Here is a 13,361-nt window from a genome sequence, read left to right as displayed (position 1 = left end):
GGAGCGGTTTTTTCTTTCCCCCCCCCCCCCCCCCCCCCCCAACCCACCCTCCCTCCCTCCCTCCCACCCTCCCACCCTCCCTCCTTCCATTCTCTCCTCCCCCTCCCTCCTGTCCCCCTTTCCCCTCGCCTCCTTTAGACCTGCAGCGGACTTCGCCATCGAGGGTCAACGCCGAACAAGCCTTTCTCCCGGTATTCCTCGAGCACGTGCGGAGGGATTTCAGCTTCCTCCCCTCCGCTGCCGTCCCGCTCCTTGACGCTCGACGAGCTCAGGGCGCTCAGGCGTGCAGGAGTCGAGGGAGTCGAGGGAGTCCTGCTGGGGTTCTTGCGGGAGCGACAATGTCCTCTGAGCTCGAGCTCGAGTTGCTGCCTTCCCCTCGGCTAGTCGAGTTGATCTTTGAGAGAATCTCTCGCACGGTCTCGTTTGCTTCCTCCACCATGGCAGGAAGCTTTCTGCCCGACGTGGCTCGCAGCTGCTCTCGCCTGACGTCATCGGCCCTCTGCTCTGCCTCCTCCCGCGCCTTGTGCGACTGACTGGCAGTTGAAACGCTCGCCGTCCTCTCGCTGACTCGTTCGACTGCTGGCTGCGTGACGTCACCCCTCAGAGGCTGCGACTTGATGTCCACGCCCTTCAAGCTCGTCCTGCGAGTCTGAGGGGCCAGAGTCCTGCTCCTCTCCTGCTTCCTTTCAACGCCCATCGACAGCCCTGCCTGGCTGGGCTCCATTCGCTCTGAGAGGAGAGCCTTCTCTACGTGCACCTCCTCCTCCTTCCCCTTCTCCTTCTCCTCCTTCCCTCCGAGCGGCAACCAGGACCCAAACGCCTTCCCAAAGTTCTCGAGCGCCTCCACCAGCCCGAGGTTCTCACTCGGAGCCTGCCCGCTCTCCTGCTGCAGGGAAGTCTGCAAGGACGATGCGGGCGGCCGCCGATGGGGCGAGCAGGCAAGGCAGCTGGCGACGGCGTCGCGGAGGAAGAAGGGATAGAGGTCGGGGAGGTGCTGGGGGAGGATGGGGTCGACCTCGACCTGCGCAGCGAGCATGCCCTTCCTCTGCCAGAGAAACTGAAGTGACAGACACTCGTAGCCGATGCAGCCGATGCCCCACACGTCGACCGTCTCCGCATACTCGTCGCGGTAGAGAACCTCAGGTGCCATGTAGCAGGGGGTTCCAACCTGCGACAAGAAGACAAGTTACAAGATGAGGACAGAACGGAAAGAAGGGAGGAGAGGAGAGGCATTGCAGCAGCACCTGCGACGTTCGTTTCCCTCGTTCAATGGTCTGTGCGAGTCCAAAGTCTCCTATCCTGAGGCTGTCTTCTGAGAACAAGAACACGTTCTGCGGCTTCATGTCTCGGTGAACGATCTAGACGGGCCGTCAGTAGCAGAGAGCGAGGCACAAGCTGAGCTCACTTTCTGCTGATGCAGGTGCGCGATGGCAGATGTTAGTTGCTGCATCCATCTGACCGACATGCCGTCAGCTTCTCTTGGAGCAGCGACTTTCCTACCTCACGGCCCTCATGGGGTCCACCAGCGTCCTGTGCTTCTTGTACGTGATGAGATATCTCGCCAGGTCGCCGCCCTCGCAGTACTCCATGACTGTGCAGACAACAAGCTGCTTGCCTTGCTCACTCAGAAACACATCCTCGTACCTGGGCAAGCACGGCTCACCCACGAGACTGAGAGGCTCTGCTAGACTACCTGTTGACGTACGGGTGTCGAATCTGTTTCAGCAGCTTGGCCTCGAGCAAAGCTGAGTTTGCACTTCGGCAGTCATCGCAGAAACTTTGCTTCAGAACCAGCACACGATTGTCGTAGATCCTGCGGACCCTGCTTGTGACCCCCTGACCTCCTTTGGCGAGCTGGTTCAGAACCTCGTAGTCCCTCAGGTCGGAGTCCTCCATCCTTCAACTTGATGCTTCACCTTGGCGTACAAGACACCATAACCTCAACTAGAGATAAACGTCGACAAGCCTCCCCTCCTTCTCTCCCCTCCTCTCCTTCTCTTCTCCTCTCCTTCTCTTCTCCTATCCCCTCCTTCTCTCCTCTCCTCTCCTCCCCTCCTTCTCTCCTTCGTCTCATATGTCTCCCCACGTCATGGCGCTTCCCCAATCACAAAGGGGTGGGGTGTTGGAGTGGTGTTTATGGGGTAGGGGGTTATCCAAAAAAAAGGAGTCAAGGCAATTATGATACAACATGATATAGAGAGAATGATACACGCCCTTCACTTGTGCGCTGTGAGCTTGTCGAGGCTCCATAGGTCAGCCAGCTTGAGGTTGGAGATGAGATGTAAGAACTCGATCTGATCCAGGCGACCTGACCCATCCACGTCCACTGCCTGCACGTGACCTTGCATGTCGGCATCCGTCAGGTTCAGTCCGAGTTCGGCGAACACTTTGCGGATGTCCGCTATCTTCAGCTCTGCGTTGGACTCGTTCTTCCTGCTCCCTACCAGTGAGATTGCAACAAGATCAGGAGGGTCAAACCTGAATATCTGCTTCAACGCTTCCACCTCCTCCTCACTGAAACCCATGTTCTCTGCTTCTTCGCTGCTCATCCATCCACTCTCAGGGGCCCAGCGGCGGTAGTTTCTAAGTTGGATGCTACAGTCAGTGGAGGAGGGACAAGAGAAGGCGGGGAGGACGGGCCCTCGCACTCCTTCCACGCTCTCTCCCAGCCGCTCGCCATTGAGCGAGAACGCGAGCACTCCGGTGTCGAGGTCAAGCCACACAGTCAGCGTGTCTCCCTCCTTGAGCGCTGGCCCGAGGATGCGGGGGTACGTGTTGTCCAGCTCGAAGCCAGCAGCAGTGACTCGGTTGACAGCAAGAGGATCACCCTGGAAGCGGAGCTGCTTGAAGGAAGACTCGAAGACGTTGCCGTGCATGATCGCGCTTCTGCCCATGGAGCTCGACGCTACTGCCCAGGAGAACACGTCATCGCCCACCTCAAAGCCGTACAACTTGGTCACGGCGTAGAAGCTAGACTCCGCGCTCACGGGAGCTTCGAACTGAATGTAAGCCGTTCGAGTTTCTCCGACGTAGGCAAAGATGCGTGAAACCTGACCTGCTCCCATGCCCTCGGTGATGTGCAGATGCATGCCTTCATATGCTCCATCTTGCGAGCTTGCAGAGGACTCAAGAACAACTGCAGAGGCCGAAACTTCTTGACACTTCCCAGCAGCAAGGTGATAGACTCCCCGAGCGACGGCGTCCGACTGCACTATGCCAAGCTTGATGGAACCAGCGTTCACTTCATCACCTCCCTGTGACGATCTGAGTCGTGCGATCACAAACTCCCACGAATGCTTTCCACTCCCTGTCAGAACCGCTCCAAACTTCTTGCCGGCCCGGAGTGTGGAGCTGAGAGCAGCGATGGCTGTAACAGAGGCGATGGACTGGCCGACTTTGTTGACCGTGCAAGCATCAGGAGAGAAGCGGAGGAAGTCGCAGGAGACTTGACGCGACCAGGCGAGGGGAGGGAGGCTGGAAAGGAAAAGACGGGAGAAGGAAGATTTCGAGTAAAGGTTCAAGAAATGAACTTCGGCGGAGGCATTGTTGCGAGCCTTGACAATCCCTCGGTGAATTGACTCAATCTGCTGTCGCGATGTGAATCCCAAGTCCTCCAAGACAGACTTGTCATCGATCTTCTTGACCTCATTGATACTCAGATTCTTTGCCCTAAACAAGTCACTTGCCTCGCTCAGCTCTTCCTCACTTATTTCACAACAGCCTCTGAGGAAAGACTTCAAGCTGGTCGCATCCAGATCTCGTCGTATTCCATGGACAAGAACGTCCGAGAGGCAGCGAGCCTTGTTCTCGTCCTCATCACCATGAGGCCCTTCATCTTGCCGGTCACTGGAAGTGAGGGCTGCCCTCAGATGCTTCTTCAGTGAGAAGGCGAAGGGGGAGATGTCAGCGCAATCCTGGTCCTGAACACCGAAGACTCCAAGGAAACATTCTCCTACTGGATCTCCTCGCTCTGTGAATGCTTTCGGGGCTCGAGTGATGGGCTGCCGGTGGATGAGGAACATGGCATCGTGTGCTTGCGGCAGATGCTCTCCTTCCACTCGCACAACTCCTCTGCCTTCGAAGCGGAGGCCTCGCGCAGAACTCCGCGTGTCCCACACAGAGCCCTGGAATTCGGCGAAGCTCTGCTCGTCCGCCGTCTCCTTCTCGCTGTACCGAAAGTGCAGGAGTTCAATCTCGTCATCGATGTCGCAGAGAGAGACGGCCGGGAAGAGAACGCCTGAGTGGTCAGCCGGTCGGACGAACCGCTGGTTGAAGTGCCGGTTCTGATGCCTCTTGAACTTCCCCTCCACCTCGAGCTTGATTGATCCCTGCCAGAGGTCGGCAAGAGATTCTATTCGAATGAGTTCACCTGGACCATGTCGAGCGTGATGGTTACAACGTCACCGGCTTCTATGTGATCTGCTTTGCCCCACAAGGCCTTCGCCTCCACAGCTCGCGAGTTGTGAAGGAACTGACCCACCTAGAAGCGAGTCACCAGCCAGCTTCACTCAGACATCTCTAGCTCATAACCTGATTGAACGCCCATCCGCCTGCTGTGGATCCTAAAACGTCATTCAGACTGCAGAAGGCGTTCATCCCGTCTCCGTAAGTCTGTGGGTCAAAGTTCCATCATGATTTTCAGTCAACGATTCAAGCCTTCCTTAGACAGCATGTCGACGTCACAGATTCCAAATGAAATGCTGTAACCAAGGTTCTTCACCTGCATGGGATCGTTAAAGCTCGTTGTTCTCCTCCTGACTTCCTGCCTTACTAGGCAAGACCAGGTAGCATGTCCTCGACGAAGAGGGATTTGCATCACGGCGACGCGTGCCATGGTTCCGGCTGAAGGAGCATTCATCGAGCTGGAGAAGGCATCACTGCTGGTACCTGAAGGGGGTTGAGGAAGATCTCGCTTCAGCTCTTCTTTTGCCTGAAAAAAGCCAAGTTGACGCCAGTGGCCATGTCGAGACACAGCGCAGCCAATACACTCATGAAACTCTCATGTTCGACCGACCTTGAGGTCTGCGTGCAAGTCCAACTTCCTCTGGCGACAGAAAATCAGACACGTATAGCAGAACAGCCAGCAAGAAGCCTTGAGAAGCGTCGCAGGAACATTGGTGTCCTGGGATTGGATCAAGGCGATGTCTTCAAGGCTCTCCTCGTACAGCCTGTTGCTCATGTCATGTGCTGCTCTGAAGCAATGGAGTGTAAGCTACTTTTTGGCAAGATTGAATTCTTTGACTATGTCGTCAACGTAAGATGATCGCGATTCAAAGAGATCCATGAATAACATCTTCGGCTTCCTTTCCTTAATATGTGAGAGCCTGTAGCGTTGAAAGCGACTTTCACCCTTCCATGCCGATCTCTTCAAATCGCTTCCAAATGTCCTTAATGTAGATCTTCTCGTTGTCTATAGCTAGAAAGCACTCTCCATCTCCAACCTGGCGGTCAACGTCATCATGCTGCTGTACCCACAGTGCCTTCACCGCAGCGATGTACACCAACACACAGTCATACGTGTGGGAAAGAGTTTCGATGTTCTCCATGGAGATCTCATCCATAATGTACTTCTTCTTGACATTCTGTCGCGGTCTGACTTCGAATCCGAACAGCTGCAGTTCCTCTGCTACCAGAGACGCGCTGTCGTTCGCGATGTTCAATACAAATTCGCCACTTTTGTCCAGGTAAGAAAACGACCAAACGAAGGCGATACCGAAGGGCCTCCCTCGGAGAGGATAGCAGTTCAAGGATAAAGACAGGCGTTCATGCTCCTCGACTTCACTCAAGGCTGTGGCAGGCAAGCTCATGGCTGCCTTTTCTTCTCCTCTCTTTCCTCGCCAGTCAGCAGCATCGCAGTCTGGAACCAAGACTTGTACGAGACCTTCTGGATCACAGGCAAGCGTCTCATGGCGATGGGAAGCCTCATCATGTTCGAGGCTGTGGCGCTTCTTCTCTTGTCCTCCCTCCCTCCTCCTCTCCCACCTTGGCGCTACTGTTAGCGGCATCCTGGATCTCCATCGACGCTGCTCCTGGTCTTGGCGCCGGACCTGATGACTCAGTCCGGGCCCCGGGCCACCCGAAACTCAGGCCGATGACAGTTAACTCAAAATTTCACTTAACTTGAGTCTGCCTCCGCGGCTTTTAAAAAACGGTTGCCAGGGCCGGGCCGCCGGTCACCGAGAAGTCTCGGGGTGGGGTACTTATCAGCTCCTACCCACGGGTAGTGTCAGGCCACCGGAAAAATCGGGTACTAGCCGGGTCTTAGGAAGTCTACGACTCAATAAGGTACAAGAGGTCACTCACAAAGAGCCGTTACAGACTCTCCTAGTAAAGTCCTAGGTCACCTAAACCACGCTAGGGTGTAGGAGGGGTGAGAGAGCCCACTGGTCCTAGACTCAATATGAAATCTAGTATGCCAAGGTCCTAGAAAATGACAAATGCGACGGGAGCTATAATTTCACTAGCAGTACCGGTGGTGGGAAGCGGAAATGATAACCCAGTCCAATAAGCATCCGTAGGGGCGTCGACTGGTACCACACGGGTGGTGGAAATGAACTGGAAAAGGGTAGGTGGGGGGTGCTAGCCTGAGAAGTGTCAGGAATCCTCAAGTGGGAAAAGGGGGGTTATCCACCCCACCCCCAGAACCCCACCCCCTACTCACCAGTTTCTGCACCCCCAAGCTTCGCATCCATTTGTCGCGCGCAATGGCTGAGAACTACTACGTTCCTGTTGACGGCATGCAGGGGATGAACGTGGGGTACGAGCAGAAGCTCAACTTGCAGACCTCCGAGATGATCGAGACCTACCAGCCCAACGATGTCATCACCAATGATCCCATCCCTGGGCTGGCAGTGGATGAACTGCAGGAGGTATGCAAAACTTGAAATGTGGGCACGTATGAAAGCGACTGAATGTATGAACTACAGAACAGCCAGCAATTCCAGCAAATTCAGATTCTAAGGAACCCAAACCCGCAAGGGAGTAGTGGAATTGGTATTCAATTCTCCAAGTTGCAAAGCGGGCCGTTCTATGTTACTGGCGTCGTGCCCGGGGTACTGCGATTTTGTGTTCAAAAGTTTGTTGTCTGATTTTATTGCTTAGAGCAACGCCGAGAAGTGTGGAATGATCCAACCTGGACACCTGATTCATGAAATCAATGGGCAGAATGTGTACAGTCTGTGGGCAAACGACTTGACCTCCATGATCATCGGACAACCTGGCACTCCCGTGATTCTTTCTATCTCGACGTTGCCGCAGGTCTCATTTTGCAACACGAAAGCACTTATCTGAAACCTTGCAGGATCAATCAGTGCCATTCCAGGCAGTGCCCGCGCCTGTCATGCAGCAGCAGCCCGTTCCTGTCATGCAGCAGCAGCCCGCACCTGTCATGCAGCAGCAGCCCGCACCTGTCATGCAGCAGCAGCCCACACCTGTCATGCAGCAGCAGCCCGCGCCTGTCATGCAGCAGCAGCCCGCGCCTGTCATGCAGCAGCAGCCCGCGCCTGTCATGCAGCAGCAGCCCGCGCCTGTCATGCAGCAGACTGGATCGAAGGAAATTCCGAGGAAAGAAGTGATGATCCAACGAAATGCTCTTCCGCCATCAGCAGCTGCAAACAGCAGATCGGGCATTGGTCTCATGTTCTGGAAGAGTGTGCACCCTGGGCCGTATACCATTTCTGGTGTAACTCCTGACGTGCGTTCTCGTTCTCGTCTTGCGGAGAGCCTGAATGTTTTGCAGGGAACCGCTGCTTCTAGCGGGCTGGTGAAGGCAGGAGATTTGTTGCACGCAGTAGATGCACAAGACGTTTACCCGTTAGCACCAGAGCAAGTCACAGCGCTGATCCTCGGCACACCAGGAACGATGGTGAAGTTGGTGATCTCTAGCCCAAGTGAGCTGGTCGCCCCTGAGTTGCCTCCCAACCAGGTTTGTGCATAAGCTCATATCATAATTAAGCTCAACGCAATCAATTCTGATGTGAAAACTGGAAACAGGGACTGGAGCAATTTGTCTTGATGAGAGATGAATCGGGAAAGGTCGGTATGGATGTTTGGAAGAGCACAAACAACGCGTTTGAAGTCGTTGCTGTCCAACCCAATGTGGGAGATATCATCTCAGCTCGTGCCAAAAGTTCTATCTGATCATGAAATTCAGGGACCGGCATCCAGAGTGAACCTTCAAGTTGGAGACTATATCCATGCCATCAATCAATTCAGGTGTTATCATCCATTGCAGATGTTTGTCAAGAAATTGACTGAGACGGATGTGCAGCCTCTATGACAAGGATGTCAACGAAGTGAATGCTCTGCTGAATGGGATGCCACACTCCGTTGTTTCAGTGTGGAAGCAGACTTTCAAAGCCAGTATGCAAGCGTCAGAACAACTTCCTGCAGAGTATGAAGCCAGAAGTACATCGGCTGGTCTCCTGCTGACAGTTGGTTATGCAGGATGATCGCTCAGGAGGGCGAGGCAACGATACAGGCGGCCCATGATCCTTCCCCGGACAACTTCTATAACTCGGAGGCTCAAAGATTTATTTAATGCAGTACATTGGACTCGTCCCCTCCCCAGCTCGCGCAAACGGGTCCACTGGCAGGCCGGGGCCCACTTCTTCTTGGGCGGGGAAAAGCTCTGCGATATGGAACAGTGGGTGGATGATGTGGCAGAATAGTACGCTCAGGCTAGAGGGAACTTGGCTTGAAGTTGAGGCGGCCCGATGAGGCAGTGGCGAGAGCTAGGGTCTGGGCACCGGGGGGAGGCCGCCGCTGCGGCAGGTCTATCAACGTCAAGTAGGGGACTCGGATCGTCTGCGGCGCTCTTGCCCGTCCACTACTCCAAGTTGTCCTGATCCTTGTTCCCTGCTGCCGCATGCCGCCGCTCACGTGGTTGGAGTAGAGATTTTCGCTGCCTCTTTCTTGTCCTACTTCTCTGTTGAGGCGGACTTGTTGATTTACCCTTTTCTTTATTCATCACAATTGACAGCGCGATGTGTGTATAATTCAAGATTCATCATGGAACGTGTTCAAAGCAATGAAAGAAGAATAGTTTCTTCAAGTCAAAAGAGATATCGATTCACTCGATAACGCATCTTTGCCATGAGTCGCATGTTGCATTGAATCAGAAGAAGATTGAACAATGGCAGAAATCTGTCAGTGGGTGAGCCAATCAAATCAAACGAGTTCGCCTCAGAGAGATAGTAGAAAAATTTGAAGGACAGCGAACTCAGCCGCCTATCATGAGGAGTAGAGGACGAGGACTGCTAGGAGGAGAAACATCTGAGGTAGAGGACGAGGACTGCTAGGAGGAGAAACATCTGAGGTAGAGGACGAGGACTGCTAGGAGGAGAAACATCTGAGGTAGAGGACGAGGACTGCTAGGAGGAGAAACATCTGAGGTAGGAGCATGAAGTAGAAGTGGGAGGGGGAGCACGAGCACGAGCGGTATGAGGATCAAGAGCAGGGGAAGGGGCAGGGGCAGGGGCAAGGAAGGGATAGAAAAAGCAGAGGAAGCAGGACAAAACTTTCTGCATGGGCGAGAGGAGAGCGAAGAGGAGGTTGACCATGGGGACTGGAAGGAGGAGGAGGAGGGTGAGACGGATGAATGTCTACCTGGATGTCCTAAACCTCGACATCGTCTTCGTCTTTTTCATGGCCGTACTGTTTATTGCAATCACCATCGCGTTTGTCATCATAGATTAGTTTGTTTGGCCATGCATCTGCATCACAGGCGATTAAGTCTTTTACTATGATATCGATGATGTCATCTCGCTGCTGACTTCAACATTCCCTTGCAGATTGTGCGATGAGTGTGGCGGAACGAGCCGAAGAATCAGCGAGCAAGCGTCAGCGCGTGGAGGAAGAAGGGACCCACGTAATAGTATGAGATGAAAGGAAATTCGAGGACCGTCTATGTGACATTGTCTCTCTTCTTCTCCCTTGCTTCTGCGGTATCTGTGATGGAGGGACAAAGCCATCCTACCAATATCTCTCTTACTGTCTTGTCTCCTACTGTCTTGTCTCCTACTGTCTTGTCTCCTACTGTCTTGTCTCCTACTGTCTTGTCTCCTACTGTCTTGTCTCCTACTGTCTTGTCTCCTACTGTCTTGTCTCCTACTGTCTTGTCTCCTACTGTCTTGTCTCCTACTGTCTTGTCTCCTACTGTCTTGTCTCCTACTGTCTTGTCTCCTACTGTCTTGTCTCCTACTGTCTTGTCTCCTACTGTCTTGTCTCCTACTGTCTTGTCTCCTACTGTCTTGTCTCCTACTGTCTTGTCTCCTACTGTCTTGTCTCCTACTGTCTTGTCTCCTACTGTCTTGTCTCCTACTGTCTTGTCTCCTACTGTCTTGTCTCCTACTGTCTTGTCTCCTACTGTCTTGTCTCCTACTGTCTTGTCTCCTACTGTCTTGTCTCCTACTGTCTTGTCTCCTACTGTCTTGTCTCCTACTGTCTTGTCTCCTACTGTCTTGTCTCCTACTGTCTTCGCTCCTACTGTCTTGTCTCCTACTGTCTTCTCTCGCCCCACCTTCCTTCATTGACTCCTCTAGGCTCCCTTCTCTGCTCCTTTCCCTCCCCTTTCTGCTCCTCTTCCCTCCTTTCTTCTCTGACCCTCCTCACCATTTGGAACACAGTTGCCTTGGGCTCCAGGGCAACCCGTTGCAAGGTGGCAGATGAAGTGGAAGGAGGAGGAAGGTCAAGATCAGAGAATATCTGAAGCACATCGCAAGTTCTTGACAGAGCAAGTCCCGACGATGAAGGTAACGAATGAGAAAGCAATGATGACAAGTTCAGTGAGAGAGGACTGAAGTCTGTGCCTGTCTCAGATCATCTTTCGTGATCAAAACTTCTTGGTGATCAACAAACCATACGACGTGAGGATGGATGGTGAGCATGAGGTGATTCCCCTTGTGCGCTTCTTGATGCCTAATGAGATGCCTGGATGTGTAACAATCTAACCCTGACCCTACTCCTAAACCCTTACGTGTTGACGTTTCATTCCTACCTTGCTCTTGTCTTCTCTTTCTTTTGGTCGTTGTTTGTTCTCAAGTGTTATCTTGAGCTCTCAAGGATATCCATCAGGTCACAGTGGAGAAGTTGGCTGCACAGATTCTGCTCGAGGACAAAGCGAACGACAGAGAAGGAGGGCAAGGAGAAGAGGCGGCAAAGACCATCCGATTTCCTCATCGACTTGACTTTGCCACGAGTGGGGTAAAACTTCCTTGGTCGACTTGTATCTCTGTGTCCCTCTTTTCCTCCTCCCTTCCTCTCTCATTGCTCCTGCACCTCCCGTAACTGGCTGCCTTTCCATTCCCCTCAAGCTCAAAACTGCTCAGGTGCTGTGCATAGGATTAAGCAGGCGAGCGACAGGAGCAGCAGGAAAGCTTTTTGAGAGCAGGTTGAAGAAGACCGCACGAGTCCCTTCCCTTCCTCTTATCGCCATTCTCTCCTTCTCGTGTTCTGCCCTCGTGGTCCTCCTTCTCCTCCTCCTCCTCCTCCATTTCTGCCTGCTCTTTCATCTCACCTCTTCGCTTCCTTCAGGTCTGCGTGCAAGGAATATCTTGCCATCTGCTACGGCCGTGTCGCTCGAGAGGTCGATTTCCCCTCCTCGTCTCCTCCAGCTGACTGCCAGCAGGGCATGAAGATAGACAAGCCCATTGCTAATCGCCTTGTCAAGGAAGGAGAAGATTTTGTGAACCCAACGGGCTCAGATGGAACCAAAGTGAAAGAATCGACTACTACTTCCTCCTTCCTCCCCCTCCCATGTCATCCATTTTCCTCACCCTCCTGATATTAGCCGACAGGATTTTCGGATGTGCATTGGTGATGTAAACAATGCCGGACGAGATGCGTTTACGGTGAGGAGAGAGGAAAGAGAAAGTAGAGCGACGAAGGAAGAAGACGTGGAGAGAAAGAAGGGGAAAGGAACAAGGGGAGAGGGGCTTGCAGAGAGAGCGAGAGAGGAGAGAGGAAGTATTCACGACTATTCATGTAGGAGGTTGTGGTACTTTCTTGGGGGAAGTACATGGGCAAGGAAGTTACAAAAGTGCTTCTGCTACCTAAGACTGGCCGTCGGCATCAGGTGACCCTCCCTCTTTCCCTCTCTCACCCTGTTCCGCTACCTCCTCGTCGTTGTCTCCTTTCTCATATTCCAACAGCTGCGCGTTCACCTTGCAGATGCTGGACATCCAATCGTTGGCGATTACACTTACTGTGGAGATGGAGAAGTGAGTAGGAGGAGAGGGAGGTGAAGAGCGAGGAAGGCAACGTAGGAGGGAAGGTGATGGATCCCTACGATGAGACGAGACGAACTTGAAGCGAGAAGTGACGATGGTAGACGTGCAGAGAGCAGGAGCAAGACAGGAGGAGGCCCAGCAGGGAGTCGACGGGCACAGAAAGCGAATGGCAGGGGGACTGACGTCTTGCGGCAGGCACCGAGGATGATGCTGCACGCGTGGAGGTTGACGATGAAGCTGCCGGAGAAGGTGAGGAGGAAGGAGGGAGGAGGAGAGGCGGAGAGAGGAGGGAAGTAACCCGGCGGCTCAGATGTGCGGGAAGCAAGTCTGGATTGCCGATGATCCGTTCAAAGAGCTGCTGGAAGAAGAGGAGACAGTCAAGGAGCTAGAAGCTGCGACAGGCTGATGACGAGGATGGTTGAGTTGATTCGAATCAAAGCAGAAGGTCTTAAGTCCTCGCCGATAGAGAAAACATTCTCTTCTCCCGCTGCTTCTCGAAGCGAACGAACCCCGGATGTTCCTTGAGCGTCCCGTCGCCACTGAAGCGAAGGAGGTGCGAGAACTTGTCCTCGAGCTCACGCCTGCGGATAAAACCCTCCACGGGGTTGAAGTTTCCCTCCCGCTGCCTCCCCTCCTGCCAGTTCTCTAGCTCTTGTAGCGCCGCGTTGTACTCCTGCAGGTCCCTCACCTTCATGCTCGACGTGTAAACCGACGCTGTGCGCGATCTCGGACTCCTCAGGATTGAAGGGTCGCCCTGGGGAAGAGAAGCAGCGCGGGATCGAAAGGAGCGCTTTTCCTCCTCCACTGTCTGACAGTCAAAGGCAGACACTACATCCATGCAAAGCTTGTTTCGCCGAGGATCGCTATGCCTGACGGATCGATTGCCTCCTCGGGCTCCTCCTTGAGCTCTCCGAGGCATCGCAAATGCTGGATCCGTGCTGCCGTCGAAAGATGGCATCTTCGCCATGTCCTCGTCCTCTTGCTGGTCTCGTAAGGAGTAACAGCTGAGACATTCCGATCCGACGTACTCAAGTGATCCATGCTTGGACGAAGTCGCACCCATCCTAGAAGGCACAAGAAGAATGAGTGCCCTTGTCCTCTCTCTCTCTCTCTCTCTCTCTCTCTCTCTCTCTC

General features: G+C 53.7%; 5 protein-coding genes across 5 annotated transcripts; 2 read left to right on the top strand and 3 right to left on the bottom strand.

Annotated features, from left to right (window-relative positions):
- Window positions 1–871: 871 nt before the first annotated feature.
- Window positions 872–1,896, bottom strand: GUITHDRAFT_79968 (hypothetical protein; the record flags this gene model as incomplete). The annotated part of the gene is made up of 5 exons (XM_005822189.1): window positions 872–1,168; window positions 1,245–1,358; window positions 1,406–1,454; window positions 1,501–1,644; window positions 1,694–1,896. Coding segments are annotated over 5 exons (807 nt in total), but the record flags the coding sequence as incomplete, so codon positions are not given.
- A 320-nt stretch (window positions 1,897–2,216) lies between these two features.
- Window positions 2,217–6,006, bottom strand: GUITHDRAFT_166016 (hypothetical protein; the record flags this gene model as incomplete). Its single annotated transcript, XM_005822188.1, has 9 exons — window positions 2,217–4,328; window positions 4,370–4,480; window positions 4,531–4,611; window positions 4,772–4,842; window positions 4,888–4,930; window positions 5,015–5,168; window positions 5,217–5,303; window positions 5,350–5,441; window positions 5,487–6,006. Coding segments are annotated over 9 exons (3,271 nt in total), but the record flags the coding sequence as incomplete, so codon positions are not given.
- A 698-nt stretch (window positions 6,007–6,704) lies between these two features.
- On the top strand, window positions 6,705–8,450 carry GUITHDRAFT_146576 (hypothetical protein; the record flags this gene model as incomplete). The annotated part of the gene is made up of 8 exons (XM_005822187.1): window positions 6,705–6,869; window positions 6,927–7,052; window positions 7,102–7,257; window positions 7,301–7,693; window positions 7,739–7,924; window positions 7,993–8,034; window positions 8,153–8,214; window positions 8,270–8,450. The coding sequence occupies 8 exons, from the start codon at window positions 6,705–6,707 to the stop codon at window positions 8,448–8,450; spliced, it is 1,311 nt and encodes a 436-aa protein (XP_005822244.1).
- Window positions 8,451–10,664: 2,214 nt separating this feature from the next.
- Window positions 10,665–12,633, top strand: GUITHDRAFT_118502 (hypothetical protein; the record flags this gene model as incomplete). The annotated part of the gene is made up of 8 exons (XM_005822186.1): window positions 10,665–10,751; window positions 10,818–10,889; window positions 11,074–11,202; window positions 11,328–11,389; window positions 11,533–11,584; window positions 11,627–11,713; window positions 12,423–12,476; window positions 12,538–12,633. 8 exons carry the CDS (start codon window positions 10,665–10,667, stop codon window positions 12,631–12,633), a joined length of 639 nt encoding a protein of 212 aa, XP_005822243.1.
- Window positions 12,634–12,675: 42 nt separating this feature from the next.
- Window positions 12,676–13,290, bottom strand: GUITHDRAFT_118501 (hypothetical protein; the record flags this gene model as incomplete). Its single annotated transcript, XM_005822185.1, has 1 exon — window positions 12,676–13,290. One exon carries the CDS (start codon window positions 13,288–13,290, stop codon window positions 12,676–12,678), a length of 615 nt encoding a protein of 204 aa, XP_005822242.1.
- Between the last annotated feature and the right edge of the window lie 71 nt (window positions 13,291–13,361).

Source organism: Guillardia theta (assembly GCF_000315625.1).
Source record: "Guillardia theta CCMP2712 unplaced genomic scaffold GUITHscaffold_129, whole genome shotgun sequence".
Taxonomy (NCBI): Eukaryota; class Cryptophyceae; order Pyrenomonadales; family Geminigeraceae; genus Guillardia; species Guillardia theta.
The sequence above is the reverse complement of the archived record's forward strand: the minus strand, read 5'-3'. Positions and strand labels throughout refer to the sequence as shown.